The following is a 12,565-nucleotide window of genomic DNA, read 5'->3' on the forward strand; positions in this document are numbered from 1 at the left end:
AAAAGCTCATTGATATAATTTTAGATTCCACATTGCAACTAAACTTAAAAAAAAAAAAAAACCACCATTTTCAAATTTTGGTGAGGTATGCAAGGAGAATATCCACAATTATCTGAGATGACTATTAAAATATTCCTGTCTTTTCCAACTGCATATCTGTGTGAGGCTGGAGTTTTCTTCATATACTTCAGCCAAGACAACATTGCACCAGACTGAATACAAAAACATAAGAGGATCCAGCTGTCTTCTTTTAAAGTCTGACAATAAAGAGATTTGCAAAAATGTAAAACAATGCCACTCTTGTTAGATAACTTTTTTGCTTGGAAAAGGTTGGCTGTTGTTTTTTATAAAAATATGCTATCTGTTTTAACATGTAATCAATTTACTGGTATTTTTAAAAATATATTTTTAAAACTTATGTTTTAATTGTAAATATGATAAATATTGACAAATATAACCCACGTGTTAAATAAAAAGCTCACTGGGATCCTCAATAATTTGTAAGAGCGTAAAGTAGGTACTGAGACAAAAACATTTGAAAACTGCATTTCCAACAAACTGAAGTATTCTAAGGAAAGGAAAAACAAAGTTGGGTGACAGGGTGAATTCACATCACTTACAGCAAAAAGGCCTCATTCACAGCCTCAAAGAACTCCGGCCAGAGCATTTCCTGAAGTTCACATCCATGGCAGGTGAGTAGAGCTTCCACCAGGGGTTTGAAATCTGGCAGAGTGACTAGTGGGATACAAACTTGTGATAGGGACCTTATGCGTTCAGGAGCCATTCTATGGAATAAAATAGGAAAGAATTACCCAAATCTTAGAGCCACATGTAATTAACGACATAAAATCTTCACACTAAAAAAGTTGATGACCAGTCACTTGTTCTGTCCCTCACATAAGGAGGCTACTCTAATACTATCTATGAATGCTCTTCTCTTACTCAGTTCTCTAGGAAGAAACCCTTTAGCGGCAGTTCCCATTTTAAAATCTCTCATTGTCAGGACTTTGCCATAAGTAACTATGGGCATCTCCAACTTGTGTGTTATGTGCCGTTGAGTTGGCTCTGACTCCTGGGGACACGGTGGACATCCCTCATTCATGAGCAATCCTGCTCAGCTCCTATTTTGGAGCCAACCCATCTTGTGTTTAGTCTTCCTCTCTTCCTGCTGCCTCCTGTTTTTTCCAGCAGTATCTTTCCCAAAGAACCAACGCTGCCTTCTCATGATGTGCCTGAAGGGCAGCACAGTTTTGTCATTTTTGCCTCTAGCGATGTTTCAGGCTTAATTTGCTTTAGTATCCATGTATTTGTCTCCAGTTTACCACGCTCAAAACAGAACTCCTGAATTCCTTCTCCAAACATCCTCACCCATGCTCACTATCTCACTTGCTCAAGCCCAAACCTTTGAAGTCCATTCTTGATTGCTCCCTCCTTTCTCTTATGCCCCTTATCTGATCCAGCAATAAATACTGTCATTTCATCTGACCACCTCTCAGCACTTCCATCACTACCCCTTAATTCACCATCACCTCCAGCCTGGGTTACTCTGGGAGCCTCCTGACTTTCTCCCTCTTTCTGTCCTCGCCCCCACTGTTTATCATCAGAACAGTTCCCGCAACTCTTTAAAAATTCACATCACTTCATTTGCATGCTCAAAGCCTTGCAATGGCTTCCCATCTCACACAGAGAACAAGTCTTATCCTAAGCACCAAGGCCTTCCATGCTGGGGCCCCCTTCTGTTTCTCTGGCCTCATTTCCTCCTCCTCTTATCCTTGCCTGTTCTGTTCTAGCTTTACAGGCTTCCAGCTACACCAGATAAGGTCCTGTTCACTCTGCACGTAACACATGGCTAGCTCCTTCCCTCCATATAGGTCTCCCCTCCCTTTATGTGAGGGCCTCCCTGACCATCCCATATATTGGGTTGTCGGAAAAGTCATGACATATTTTTGCTATGTTTTTTGTTGCAAAAATGCATCATGACTTTTCCGACAACATAATACATGCACTGACCAATACGGTAGCAATCAGCCAATGTGGCAACTTAAATGTATTTAAATGAAATAAAAGTTAAAATGCCATTCCTCAGTTGCACTGGTCATATATCAAGTGTTCAACAGTTAACATGAGGCTAGTAGCTTACAGTACTGGACAGTGCAGATTTACAAGATTTGTCCTTTACTACAGAAAGCTCCACTGGACAGCAGAATTTAATATATCAAGTACCTCCCACCCCACTGTGTATGTCCTCTCTCTCTTCCCGTTTTACTTTTCTTCTGAGTACTATAATGTATTTACTTGTTTATTGTTCATGTTCTGTTTCTTCCTGCTAGGATTTCAGCTCTGTAAAGGACAAGCATTTGTTTCTGTTTTGCTCACTGCTCTATTCCTAGCACATTGAGACAATTCCTTACACATGCTACGTGCTCAAGGAATTGATGTTAAATAAAAAATGAGCAACTAGAAATCAGTAAAATGGAAGTTTGAAATGTATGCTAGATGTTTTTCTAGGTATTTTCATATGTAATCATAAATCTAGACATTTAGTCCTATGCTTTGTGAAACACAGATGGAATCACAATATAGAACATATAGATGTCCCTCAATTTTTTTTTACTTGCTGCCTATTGTTAAAAACTACATGAGTGCTGTAATGTAACAATGCCTCTATTTGTGGGCACTGAGGTTGTTCCTAGTTGTTTACTGTTATACACACTGCTGCAGCAGTATCCTAGTACATGCCAATCTATGCCCAATGTATCTGCATATTCAATTGCATCCCAAAAGACTACAGTTTACTTTCCCACTCTTGCCAGTGATACTATTATCACTGTAATTTATTTCAAATCTGGACAAAAATTATCCCATTGTTTTCATTTACATTTTCCTGATAACTTTTGAGATTGAGTATTTGTTACCCACTTGTATTTCCTCTTCAGTGAATTTGTTTTTAAATATCAGTCCTATTCATCCAATAAATATTTTGTGAACCCTGACTATAATCAAGGCTGCTTGCAGTGTTTGAAACACAAAAGCATAGACAAAGCCCAGTAATGGAGAGAATAAAATGCCAGATGATATCAAGTGCCATGATGAAAGTAAAGCGCACTGAAGGGTTAAGGAGGGAAGCGGGGAACATCTGAACAGAGATCTAAAGGAGTGTATGAACACATCATGGTTGTACCTGGGAGGAAAATGTTGCTGCAGATACAAAGCCAATGCAAAGGTCCTGAGTATTTGGATACAGCAAGCAGGCCAAGGCGGAGATGACAGTGTGGGCAGGGAGGAGGAAGTCAGGCTTTTGTAGACTACTATAAGAGCCTGGGACATTCTTTTTTTTTTTTTTAACTTGCTTTTAACTTTTTCATTTTTGTCAAACTTACAGATGCAACTGCCTTAAATAATCAACTAGCTCTTTAAGCTTTTGAAAAACAGTAGCTTTTGCAAGAGCACTCCCACTCCCATTTTCTGATCTCAGAGGAAACCACTTTCAAGCCTAACTCATTCTTTACATATTCAGTGTATTGTTTTTCCTGGGTTTAATGACTTATTTGGCTTGTTTGCTCATTTTTCTTTGCACTGATTATTTTAACCCCAAACTCCCACCCAAGTGTATAATCTCCTTGAAATATATTTTGACATTTCTGACATTCTATCATTTTCACCTTCCTGAAGAAATTTTTCTTAGAACCTTTTCGCCTGTTCCAATCTGACAGGCTGCTTTTTGCTCCCTCTGAATAGTTATCATCTTGGGATCTCCATCCTGGGAATTTCCTTCACTTCTCTCCTGGATCCCATATCTTTCTTTCTTTTTTTCAGCTGAGCCATTCTGTCACCTGTTGGCAGCTCAGCTCAGGCCAGCAATTGAACCAGCGACCCTGTTGCTCAGTGCTCGCACTCTTGAGCAAGCTCTTAACCAACTGAGTCACTTGGCCGGCCCCTCAGGATCCCATATCTTCTCTCTTGGTTCATTCTCCTTATGTAGAAAAAAGTACATGAGGTAAAGTATTTGAGACTTTGCATGTCTGAAAATATCTTTATTTTACTCTTACACTTGATTGGTACTTTGCTTGAGTATAGGATTCTGGTGATATTTGTACAGAACTGTGCAAGTGTGGTTCTACCGTCTTTCAGCTTCCAGGGTTGTTCTTGAGAAGTCCCATGCTATTATGAATTCTGATCCTGTTTTTAGTCCATGGAGGTTTTTGAATATCCTCTTTGAAATTTCATAATGATGTGTCTTGGTATGGATTTATTTTTATTCATTGTGCTGGGCACTCAGTGGACTTCAAATTAGGAAAGTTATCTTGAATTATTTCTTTAAGATGATTTCCTACCCCTTCTTTTCTCTGTTCCCTCTTTCTGAAAACTCCAATTTTCTGGATATTGAACTTCCTGGGCAGCTCACTGTCTTTTCTTTTTTTATTTTTCATCTCTTGGTCTACCTTTTGCTCTAGATTTTGAAAGAACTGTTCAACTTTATTTTCCAATCCTTTTATTATGCTTTTCATTACCATTCTCTTATTATTAATTTCCAAAAACATGGTTTCATTCTATGCATGTTCCTTATCTTAAAACATAGCACTCTGTCCTTATTTAGCGGATATAATATTACCTTTTATTTTCATGGGGACATTGGCATTAATTTGAGACTTTCTTTTCTTTGATTAATCTTTTTATTTTTATTGGTTTCTACTTTTTTAATGTTACATGCTTAATATGATTTCCTTAAATATCTGGTGACTACTGCCTGCCAGCTTATATTTAAGAGTCAGGCACCAAAAAGCTAGTGGGAACACTATGTGCATGGGTGGGACAATCTTCACTATAGGGCAGCAGTTTTTCAACTTTTTTTGGTTTCAGAATACTGTTAAACTCTTAAAAATTACTGAGAACATCAAAGAGCTTTGTTTCTGAGGTTATAACTACCGATATTTATCACATTTGAAATGAAGAGACACATAAAATATTAACTCATTAAAAAAAATGATAAACCCATAAGACATTAAAATAACATTTTTTTGTTAAACAATGACTATATTTTACAAAACAAAAAATATTTAGTGAGAAGAGTGACACTGTTTTACATGTTTGTAAATCTCTTTACTGCCTGAAAGAAGACAGCTGGATTCTAGACTTTACTTCTGTTGTTCTGTTTCAAGTATATGAAGAGAGTCTAGCCCCACACAATATGTAGTTTTAAAAGGCAGGAGTATTTTATAGCCTCTTCATTTATTGTGCATATTTTCCTTTGATTCTACACCAAAACTCATCACCATTGCCCAGCCTGGTTCCTATAAGCCTGTCTAGGAAAGCAGACAGACCTGCCTGCCATGCTTCTAGGGACTTGGTGATGGGTAGTCTCTACCATGGTAACAGCTGAAATTAACCATAATTTACTGGCCAAGCTTTTCCCCTGAAAGCTGCAGGTCTTCAAATAGCTACAAAGTTAAAAAATAGTTACATCAGACAGATTCTGTCAGTAAAATTTTTGTCAAGGTGAAGAGATGGATTCCTGGCACTTCCTACTCCACCATCTTCCCTGGTGTCCCCATTTGATCTCTTGTATAAAAAAGGAAAAAAACTTTTCTTACTTCCCATTTCTTTGTCCCATTTTATTATATCCTAGGAGATCTACTTGCCTCAATCTTTGAAGTCATTATTTGCTATTCAGCTATATGTCCTATTCAGGCTGTTTACTGAATTTTCTTTTCCCATAAGCCCCCTCTTTTTAAAAAAATGACAAAAAAACCACTTATTCCCATTTCAAGGATTTGATAGTTCCTCTTATTACTTACTCTTAGGACAATTAATTATTCCCTTTAAAATATCCACTTGCTTATCCTAGGAAATGCATTTAATTGGTGTATTTGCCACTTCTGTTTGTTGCATTTGGTTCATTTTTCCTTATGGTGTTGGTTTTCTGGGAGTGATTTTGTCTGTTCGCTTTCTGGAATTTGGGATTCCACATTAGCCTGTCTATGAATGTTGTTTAATGCAGCCTGTCTCCAGTACCGGTGGGGAGATGGGGGGGTGGGGTCAGGATGTAAAGCTCCTTTAGGTTACCAATAAGAATCCCCTGGAAAAATGTAAATTCTGAGAAAATAACAGCAACCCCAAAACTGCTGGGAACTGACAGTCATTTAGTGTTTGCTTCTCCTCCAAAGTGTCCTCCCTCCTTCTTGTTGGAAGCAGAGCATCTCTGTTGTCTCATCTGGGGACAGTAGATAAGGAGGGGGAGTGTATGAGGGCCGAGCCAGCTGGCTGCTGTTACTGCAACAGTCGAACAAGTTATCTTGTTGGCTGCCAGGTATCCTCTTACTCTTTGAATCCACTCCCAAAGTAAATTTTACCCATTGCAGTAGTCCTCTCTTGCAAGTTTTTTGGGCCTGTGATATTTTCCTTCAAAAATATCTTACTACTACCATTTTAAGCCTTTTTCATAATTTGTGGGTCATCAAAAGCCCCCATTTTAAAGTATTATACAAGGAGGTATGATCAAAATAAATGGTGAATGTTTAAATTAAAAAAAGAAATTATTACAGTAAAAGACACATTGCCATTAATCCCCCTCAAAATACTCCCCCTCATTTTGAACACACTTTTCCCATCATTCCTGCCTCTTTCTGAAGCAGTTCTGGAAGCTCTCTTTCACGAGTGTCTTTAGTTGCACTGTCGTGGCTGCCTTGATGTCCTGAATCAATTCAAAATGCTTTCCTTTCACGGTCATTTTGACTTTGGGAAAGAGCCAGAAGTCTCACGGTGCCAGATCCAGAGAATAAGTGGATGAGGACACACCGTAATGTTTTCATGTGACAGAAATTGCCATACCAAGTGATGTGTGACAGGGAGCATTGTCAAGATGAAGGATGAAGTGGTTCTCGAATTCTTCTGTCGGACTTATTTCACTTACCATGATAATCTCAAGATCCACCCATGTTGTCACGAATGGCAGTATTTCATCTTTCCTCATGGCAGAGTAGTATTCTGCTGGGGACTGAGGGCCCCTCCAGGAGCTGTGAGGGAGAGGTTGGTGCAAGGCGGCACTCTCCTACTGGGTTATCAGCAAGGCTGGCTCAGCACCGCAGCAAGCGGAGGTGGTTTCGATACATTGGTTGCAATCATCCTGCAGCTGACGCACAGAACGTTCTCTGCTCAAGGCCAATCTCCTCCCCTCTATAAGCAAGGCTATGTCAATAAACCACGGCTGCTAGACAGGGTCACTGTCCTCTCACAAGGAGACAGCTGTCCACCTAGCCCCCGCTTTCAAGTATTTCTTTGTCTTTCTTCATCCTCCGTCACTCCCACTCAGGCCCATTCAACTAGCTGCGCTGGATGCGGCAACTGGTGCTGAACAGGGACCTGAGTATAGGGAAACTCCACAATTGAAGACAAGAGGACCGTTCCACAGGAAAGTGTTGGCTGACATATAAAAAATTTTAATGTAGATGGAATGCAGTAAGATCACTAGGTTTACATGAGGAATTCAGGGTCCCAAAATTGTACCTTGTATCAACAAGTACTGCAGTCACTGTTAAAAGCTATAGGATGCAAGGTGTTAGAAGGGACATTAAGTAAGTTTCTGGGTTTTGTCCAAGAGACATGCCCCTGGTTCCCTGAGGAAAGGACAATATATCTTCAGACTTGGCATAAGGCTGGCAAAGCCTTGAGAGACCAGTACACAGAGGAGGGGCCCTCGGTCCCCAGCAGTATTTCATTGTGTATATCTACCACATCTTCTCTATCCAATCATCTATTGAAGGACACTTTGACTGTTTCCATGTCTTGGCCACAGTGAATAAAGCTGCAATGAGGATTGGGGTACATAAAGCTTTATGGACAAATGTTTTCAGATTTTTTTGGGTAGATACCCAGAAGAGGGAGTCCTGGGCATATGGTAATTATATTCTTAATTTTTTGAGGAACCTCCATATTGTTTTCCATACTGGCTATACCAATTTATAGTGTGTGAGGGTTCCTTTTCCCCCCACAACCTCTGCAACACGTTATTACTTGTCTTGTTGATAACAGTGAATCTCACAGGTGTGAGGTCATATCTCATTGTGGTTTTGATTTGCATTTCCCTAACAGCTAGTGAAGTTGAACATCTTTTCATATATCTGTTGGCCATTTGTATGTCTGTTTAGGTCCTCTGCCCATTTTTAAATTTGTTTGTTTTTTTGTTGTTGAGTTGTATGAGTTCTTTATATACTTTGGATATTAGCTCCTTATTGGAGGTGTTGTTTGCAAATATCTCCACCCATTCAGTTGTTTGCCTCTTTCTTTGGTTGATGGTTTCTTTTGCTGTGCAGAAGCTTTTTAGTTTGATATAGTCCTATTCATTTCTTTTTGCTTTTACTTCCCTTGCCTTTGAGGTCAAATTCATAAAATCCTCTTTAAGACCAAAGTCCATTAGTTTAGTATCTATGTTTTCTTCTACACAATTTGTTTCATATCTTATATTTAGGTCTTTGATCCATTTTGAGTTAATTTTGGTGTATGGTGACAGATAGCAGTCTAATTTCATTCTTTTGCATGTGGCTTTCCAATTCTCCCAGCACCATTTATTGAAGAGGCTTTCTTTTCTCCATTGTACGTTTTTGGCTCCTTTGTTTAAAATTATTTGCCCATATATATGTGGGCTTATTTCTGGGTTCTCAATTCTGTTCCATTGCTCTGCATGTCTGTTTTTCTGCCAATACCATGCTGTTTTGATTATTGTCGCTTTGTAGTATAATTTGAAGTCACTGCTCTACACTACTTTAGTAGCAGTCCCCAGAACTAGATATCAATCTCTAGTAATAATCTGAATGTTTTAAGGAGATGTAATAGAATTACATTTAAGGTTTACATTTTATTGATGAATTCCTATAAATTATTAGTTTAGCAGTATTATTTTCTTGATAATCAACAGTAAAGTTCTCAGAGGTAATTTTTTTTGTTGAACTACACAATGATAATTTCCTTATGTGTAAACACTTTGTCTTTTCTCATCAAATATTCACCTTTTCTAAAATTCACTTCTTGTTTTTTTGTTTTTTTTTAAGATTGTATTGGGGAATTGGGGGAGGAAAACAGCACTGGGGAATCGGGGAAGGGGAACAGACAAGTTGCTGTCCTTTTGTTCTTCAATCTAGTTGTGGAGGATGTCACTTCACTGGTCCATGTTGGTAATATCACTGTGCTCTTCCTCGGTGAGGCGGTCGCTCGCCGGCCATTGCATGGACAGCCGCTCACGGCGGCTCACAAAAGCGCACACCAGCTGCCGACCAGCCCCACTGCAGCCTACACCATCGCCGGTGACTCACGGCAGCCCAGTTATTCACCATCTTAGCTGTAGAGGGCACAGCGTCACTGGCCCTCATGTGGGATCCAAACCGGGGCCCTGCTGCTCAGAGCTGGTGTCCCAAGCCAACTCTTAAGCAACGTACCACTTGGCCAGTCCACTTCTTGTTCTTTGCCACTTTCCTAATTAACTGAGTCTCTTCGACAATAGTTACTTACGTTCCACAGTGCTCTAACATCTTTCTCTAAGTCACTATCAAAGTGGTTTTAGACCTAAAATTAATTAATGCCTTTCTGAGTTTATCATCAAAGTTGTTAACAAAAAGACAGATTGAACTTGAGTTGTAAACACCTTAAATTTTTGGAATATGAGTTTACTGGGTGGGCTAGGTGAAAAGGAAAGTTGTGTTTGTGTAAGACATAGAATACTTTTTCATATATATATATATATATATATATATATATATATATATATATATTGCACAGACTCCAGCGAAGTATTTTGCATAGAGTAAGGCCTCTATGAATGTTTGAGAAATTGAAAAATAAGCCTGAGAGTTATGTGTACTCATGATAAGTTCAGAACTCTGAAATAAAGAAGGTGGGAGGTAGGTGGTAACCTTGCCCTCTCACCTTGATTCATCAATCCTCCTCTCTAAAAGACTAAATGCAACTTTTATCTCATTATCTTAAAAGAAAGGACTGGAGAATCAGAGACTATCACTGGTGACTGGGAGGGTGGAAGAGACAACCTTGGCAACAAGGGCATTTATCAAGCAATGAAGCTTATGGGCTGCAGACTGTGTCTCCCAATCTGGCTAAAATAGGTCCAAGATAATTTTCCTGAAAAATTCTAAAGTCTTATGTAAACTTAGGTAGTTTTTGGTTCTAACAAAATACAGGCAGGCCAACTGATAATCTTCTGAAAGGCTTCAAAGTGCTCACGGTCTTCACGACTCCCTCTTTTGGTCTGAAGCTTGCCAGAGCATGGAGGTCCAACTTCAACCCAAGTTATGCAACACTTTCCAGACTGGATTACACTAAACATTAGGTCTTGATTGAATGCCAGAACAGCACTTCCAAATGATTTTTGCACAAGAATTCAACTGCAGAAGGCTCTACGGTAACCATATACTGCTGGAAATATCCTTCCCGTGTGGTTTATTGAAGCCTCCAAGCCATTTGCAGCAAACCACTGAACTACAAGATAGACTGATGATGCTCAGAGTCTAGAATGTCGCTCATTCTAGATGGTTTGTAGCAAAGAACAAGAGAGAATTTAAACATTCTGTCATTCAATTGTTGATTTTACTTGGTGGCAAGTGAAACTAAATTTAAAACTTTGTGACACGACCATATATCAGGCCTTTAAAAATAATGCAAAGGAAAACTAAACAGATTTTCCTATTTTTTTGTTCCTCTGACAATTTATGCATCAAAGGTGTAAGATTAATTTCTACATTTTCTACAAAGCTTTTGAGTCTTTTGAAATAAACTTTTAATTGTTTGAGTAGTGAAAAGTGAAAAAACGTGTGGAGATCCTTTATTTAAAAATTAAAAAAACAGAGGAAAACACTATAGCATTGTTTATATGGTGTTTAAGTTTGAGAGGCTTTTGGCTTCTTGAACATTTTTGTCATACTTGTGGAAGGAAAGTAATGATAAAACTCAAGTGTCATAAATAATGGGGCTATCTGGATTTAAGTGTACCATAAAGTAGTTTGCCCCTGTGCTGTATTCTAATTCAATTTTTTTTAAATTTTTAAATCTTAAAAACATACAGGTATGTAGGAGAAATTTATATATTATTGATACATATTTTAATTATTATTATAACTTATAATAGCAACAACTATAAAGGCCCAGCATGTTTGGCAGCTCTTTCAAATGTTATGATGCCTTTCCACTGCCTGATTTCATGAAATCAGTTTTCATGTGAGACAATAGAACACTTGGCTGAATTTATAATTCACGAGAGAACTGTGGATTTAAGAGTTCTGAGTCTCACACAAGTTTTTACTGATCCAGGTTCTTTTATGGATGGAGAACAGAACTTCCTGGCTTTAGGTATTAAAAGTTGTACTTTAAAAGCTCATAAAGAGACTCAAAAAGTATGTTGGGCATCAAATTGCTTTTTAAATTCAGTCTTCTGATAAGAATAATTGAACTTAATCCAAGAGATTGAATTTCCCTGAAAACTACAGAGGGTGCCTAAAAAATATATACACATTTTAAGAAAGGAAAAAACTGTATTAAAATTGTAATAATATATACCGATAACAAAAGAGTCATGTATACACAATGTATACACAAGTCATGTGTATACATTTTTTTTGGCACCCCTGGTATATATGGGCTCAATATATTCAGAAAAATACCTGCAAGAAATTTATCTTGTTGAATCCCAAAATTATTTCCAAAAAGAAAAGGGCGCCATAGTAAACATCCTTCTACACAGCAAGAGGCATGTATCAGATGTGTCCACGTGCAGAGAACATTCTACTAGCACAGGCATCTCAGACTCTTGGTAAATTCAGTTAAGAATTTTACTAATTACATCATAGATTTGCTTTGACTAAGCATGCCCTAAACTACTAACCAAATTAATTTTGTCCTTGCTGCTACTGCTAGCTGGGGTGCAAGTATGGATATCCTTCAGTAGACCTTGCTCTGCACCAGGGAAATTGTACAGATTGATTTTGAAAAATAAACACCCATAAAGAAGAAACAGTCTTGAATTTAGGAATGAACCTATCCTCCCCACCCCCAAATGGCCCAATCTGGCACAAATGGAAGTTTTTCAGCTATAAATAGCATATCAGCTACTATCTTCCATTGGGCTCTCCTAATTGTGGTCAGTGGTGTTTAGGCGCCTTTCTGAGCTGCTGTCTTATATCTGAGGAGAAAATGAAAAGCACAGATAACTAAGTAAAGAGTCTGAAGAGGCCACTATAGTCAAATAATGGGTGAGTACAAAAAGATGTAAATAAAGGTAAAAAAATAGGGCCGAGAGGAATAAATATTAAGCAATCTTGGGCTGAGTAAAGATGATATTTTTTCATGAACTACACCTGTTTTGTTTTTTTTTAAGATTTTTTAAAATTTTTATTGGGGAATTGGGGGAAGGGGAACAGACAAGTTGCTGTCGTTTTGTTCTTCAGTCTAGTTGTGGAAGACGTTGCTTCACTGGCCCAAGTTGGCACCATGATTGTGCTCTTCCCAGGCGAGACAGATCAGTCGCCGGCTTCTGGACAGCCGCTCACTGCGGCTGCTGGCTACACAC

At 38.5% G+C, this 12,565-nt stretch overlaps 1 protein-coding gene across 2 annotated transcripts in view; it reads right to left on the reverse strand.

Annotated features, from left to right (window-relative positions):
- FANCC (FA complementation group C) overlaps positions 1 to 12,565 on the reverse strand; it is a 260,271-nt gene that overhangs the window by 64,877 nt on the left and 182,829 nt on the right. For both annotated transcript variants that reach the window (XM_019668799.1, XM_019668798.1), the window contains exon 7: positions 621 to 785. In XM_019668799.1, the coding sequence (XP_019524344.1) occupies positions 621 to 785 (165 nt within the window). The remainder of the gene's footprint in view (positions 1 to 620; positions 786 to 12,565) is intronic.

This window comes from Hipposideros armiger, unplaced genomic scaffold (genome assembly GCF_001890085.2).
Source record: "Hipposideros armiger isolate ML-2016 unplaced genomic scaffold, ASM189008v1 scaffold_539, whole genome shotgun sequence".
NCBI classification, from domain to species: Eukaryota; Metazoa; Chordata; class Mammalia; order Chiroptera; family Hipposideridae; genus Hipposideros; species Hipposideros armiger.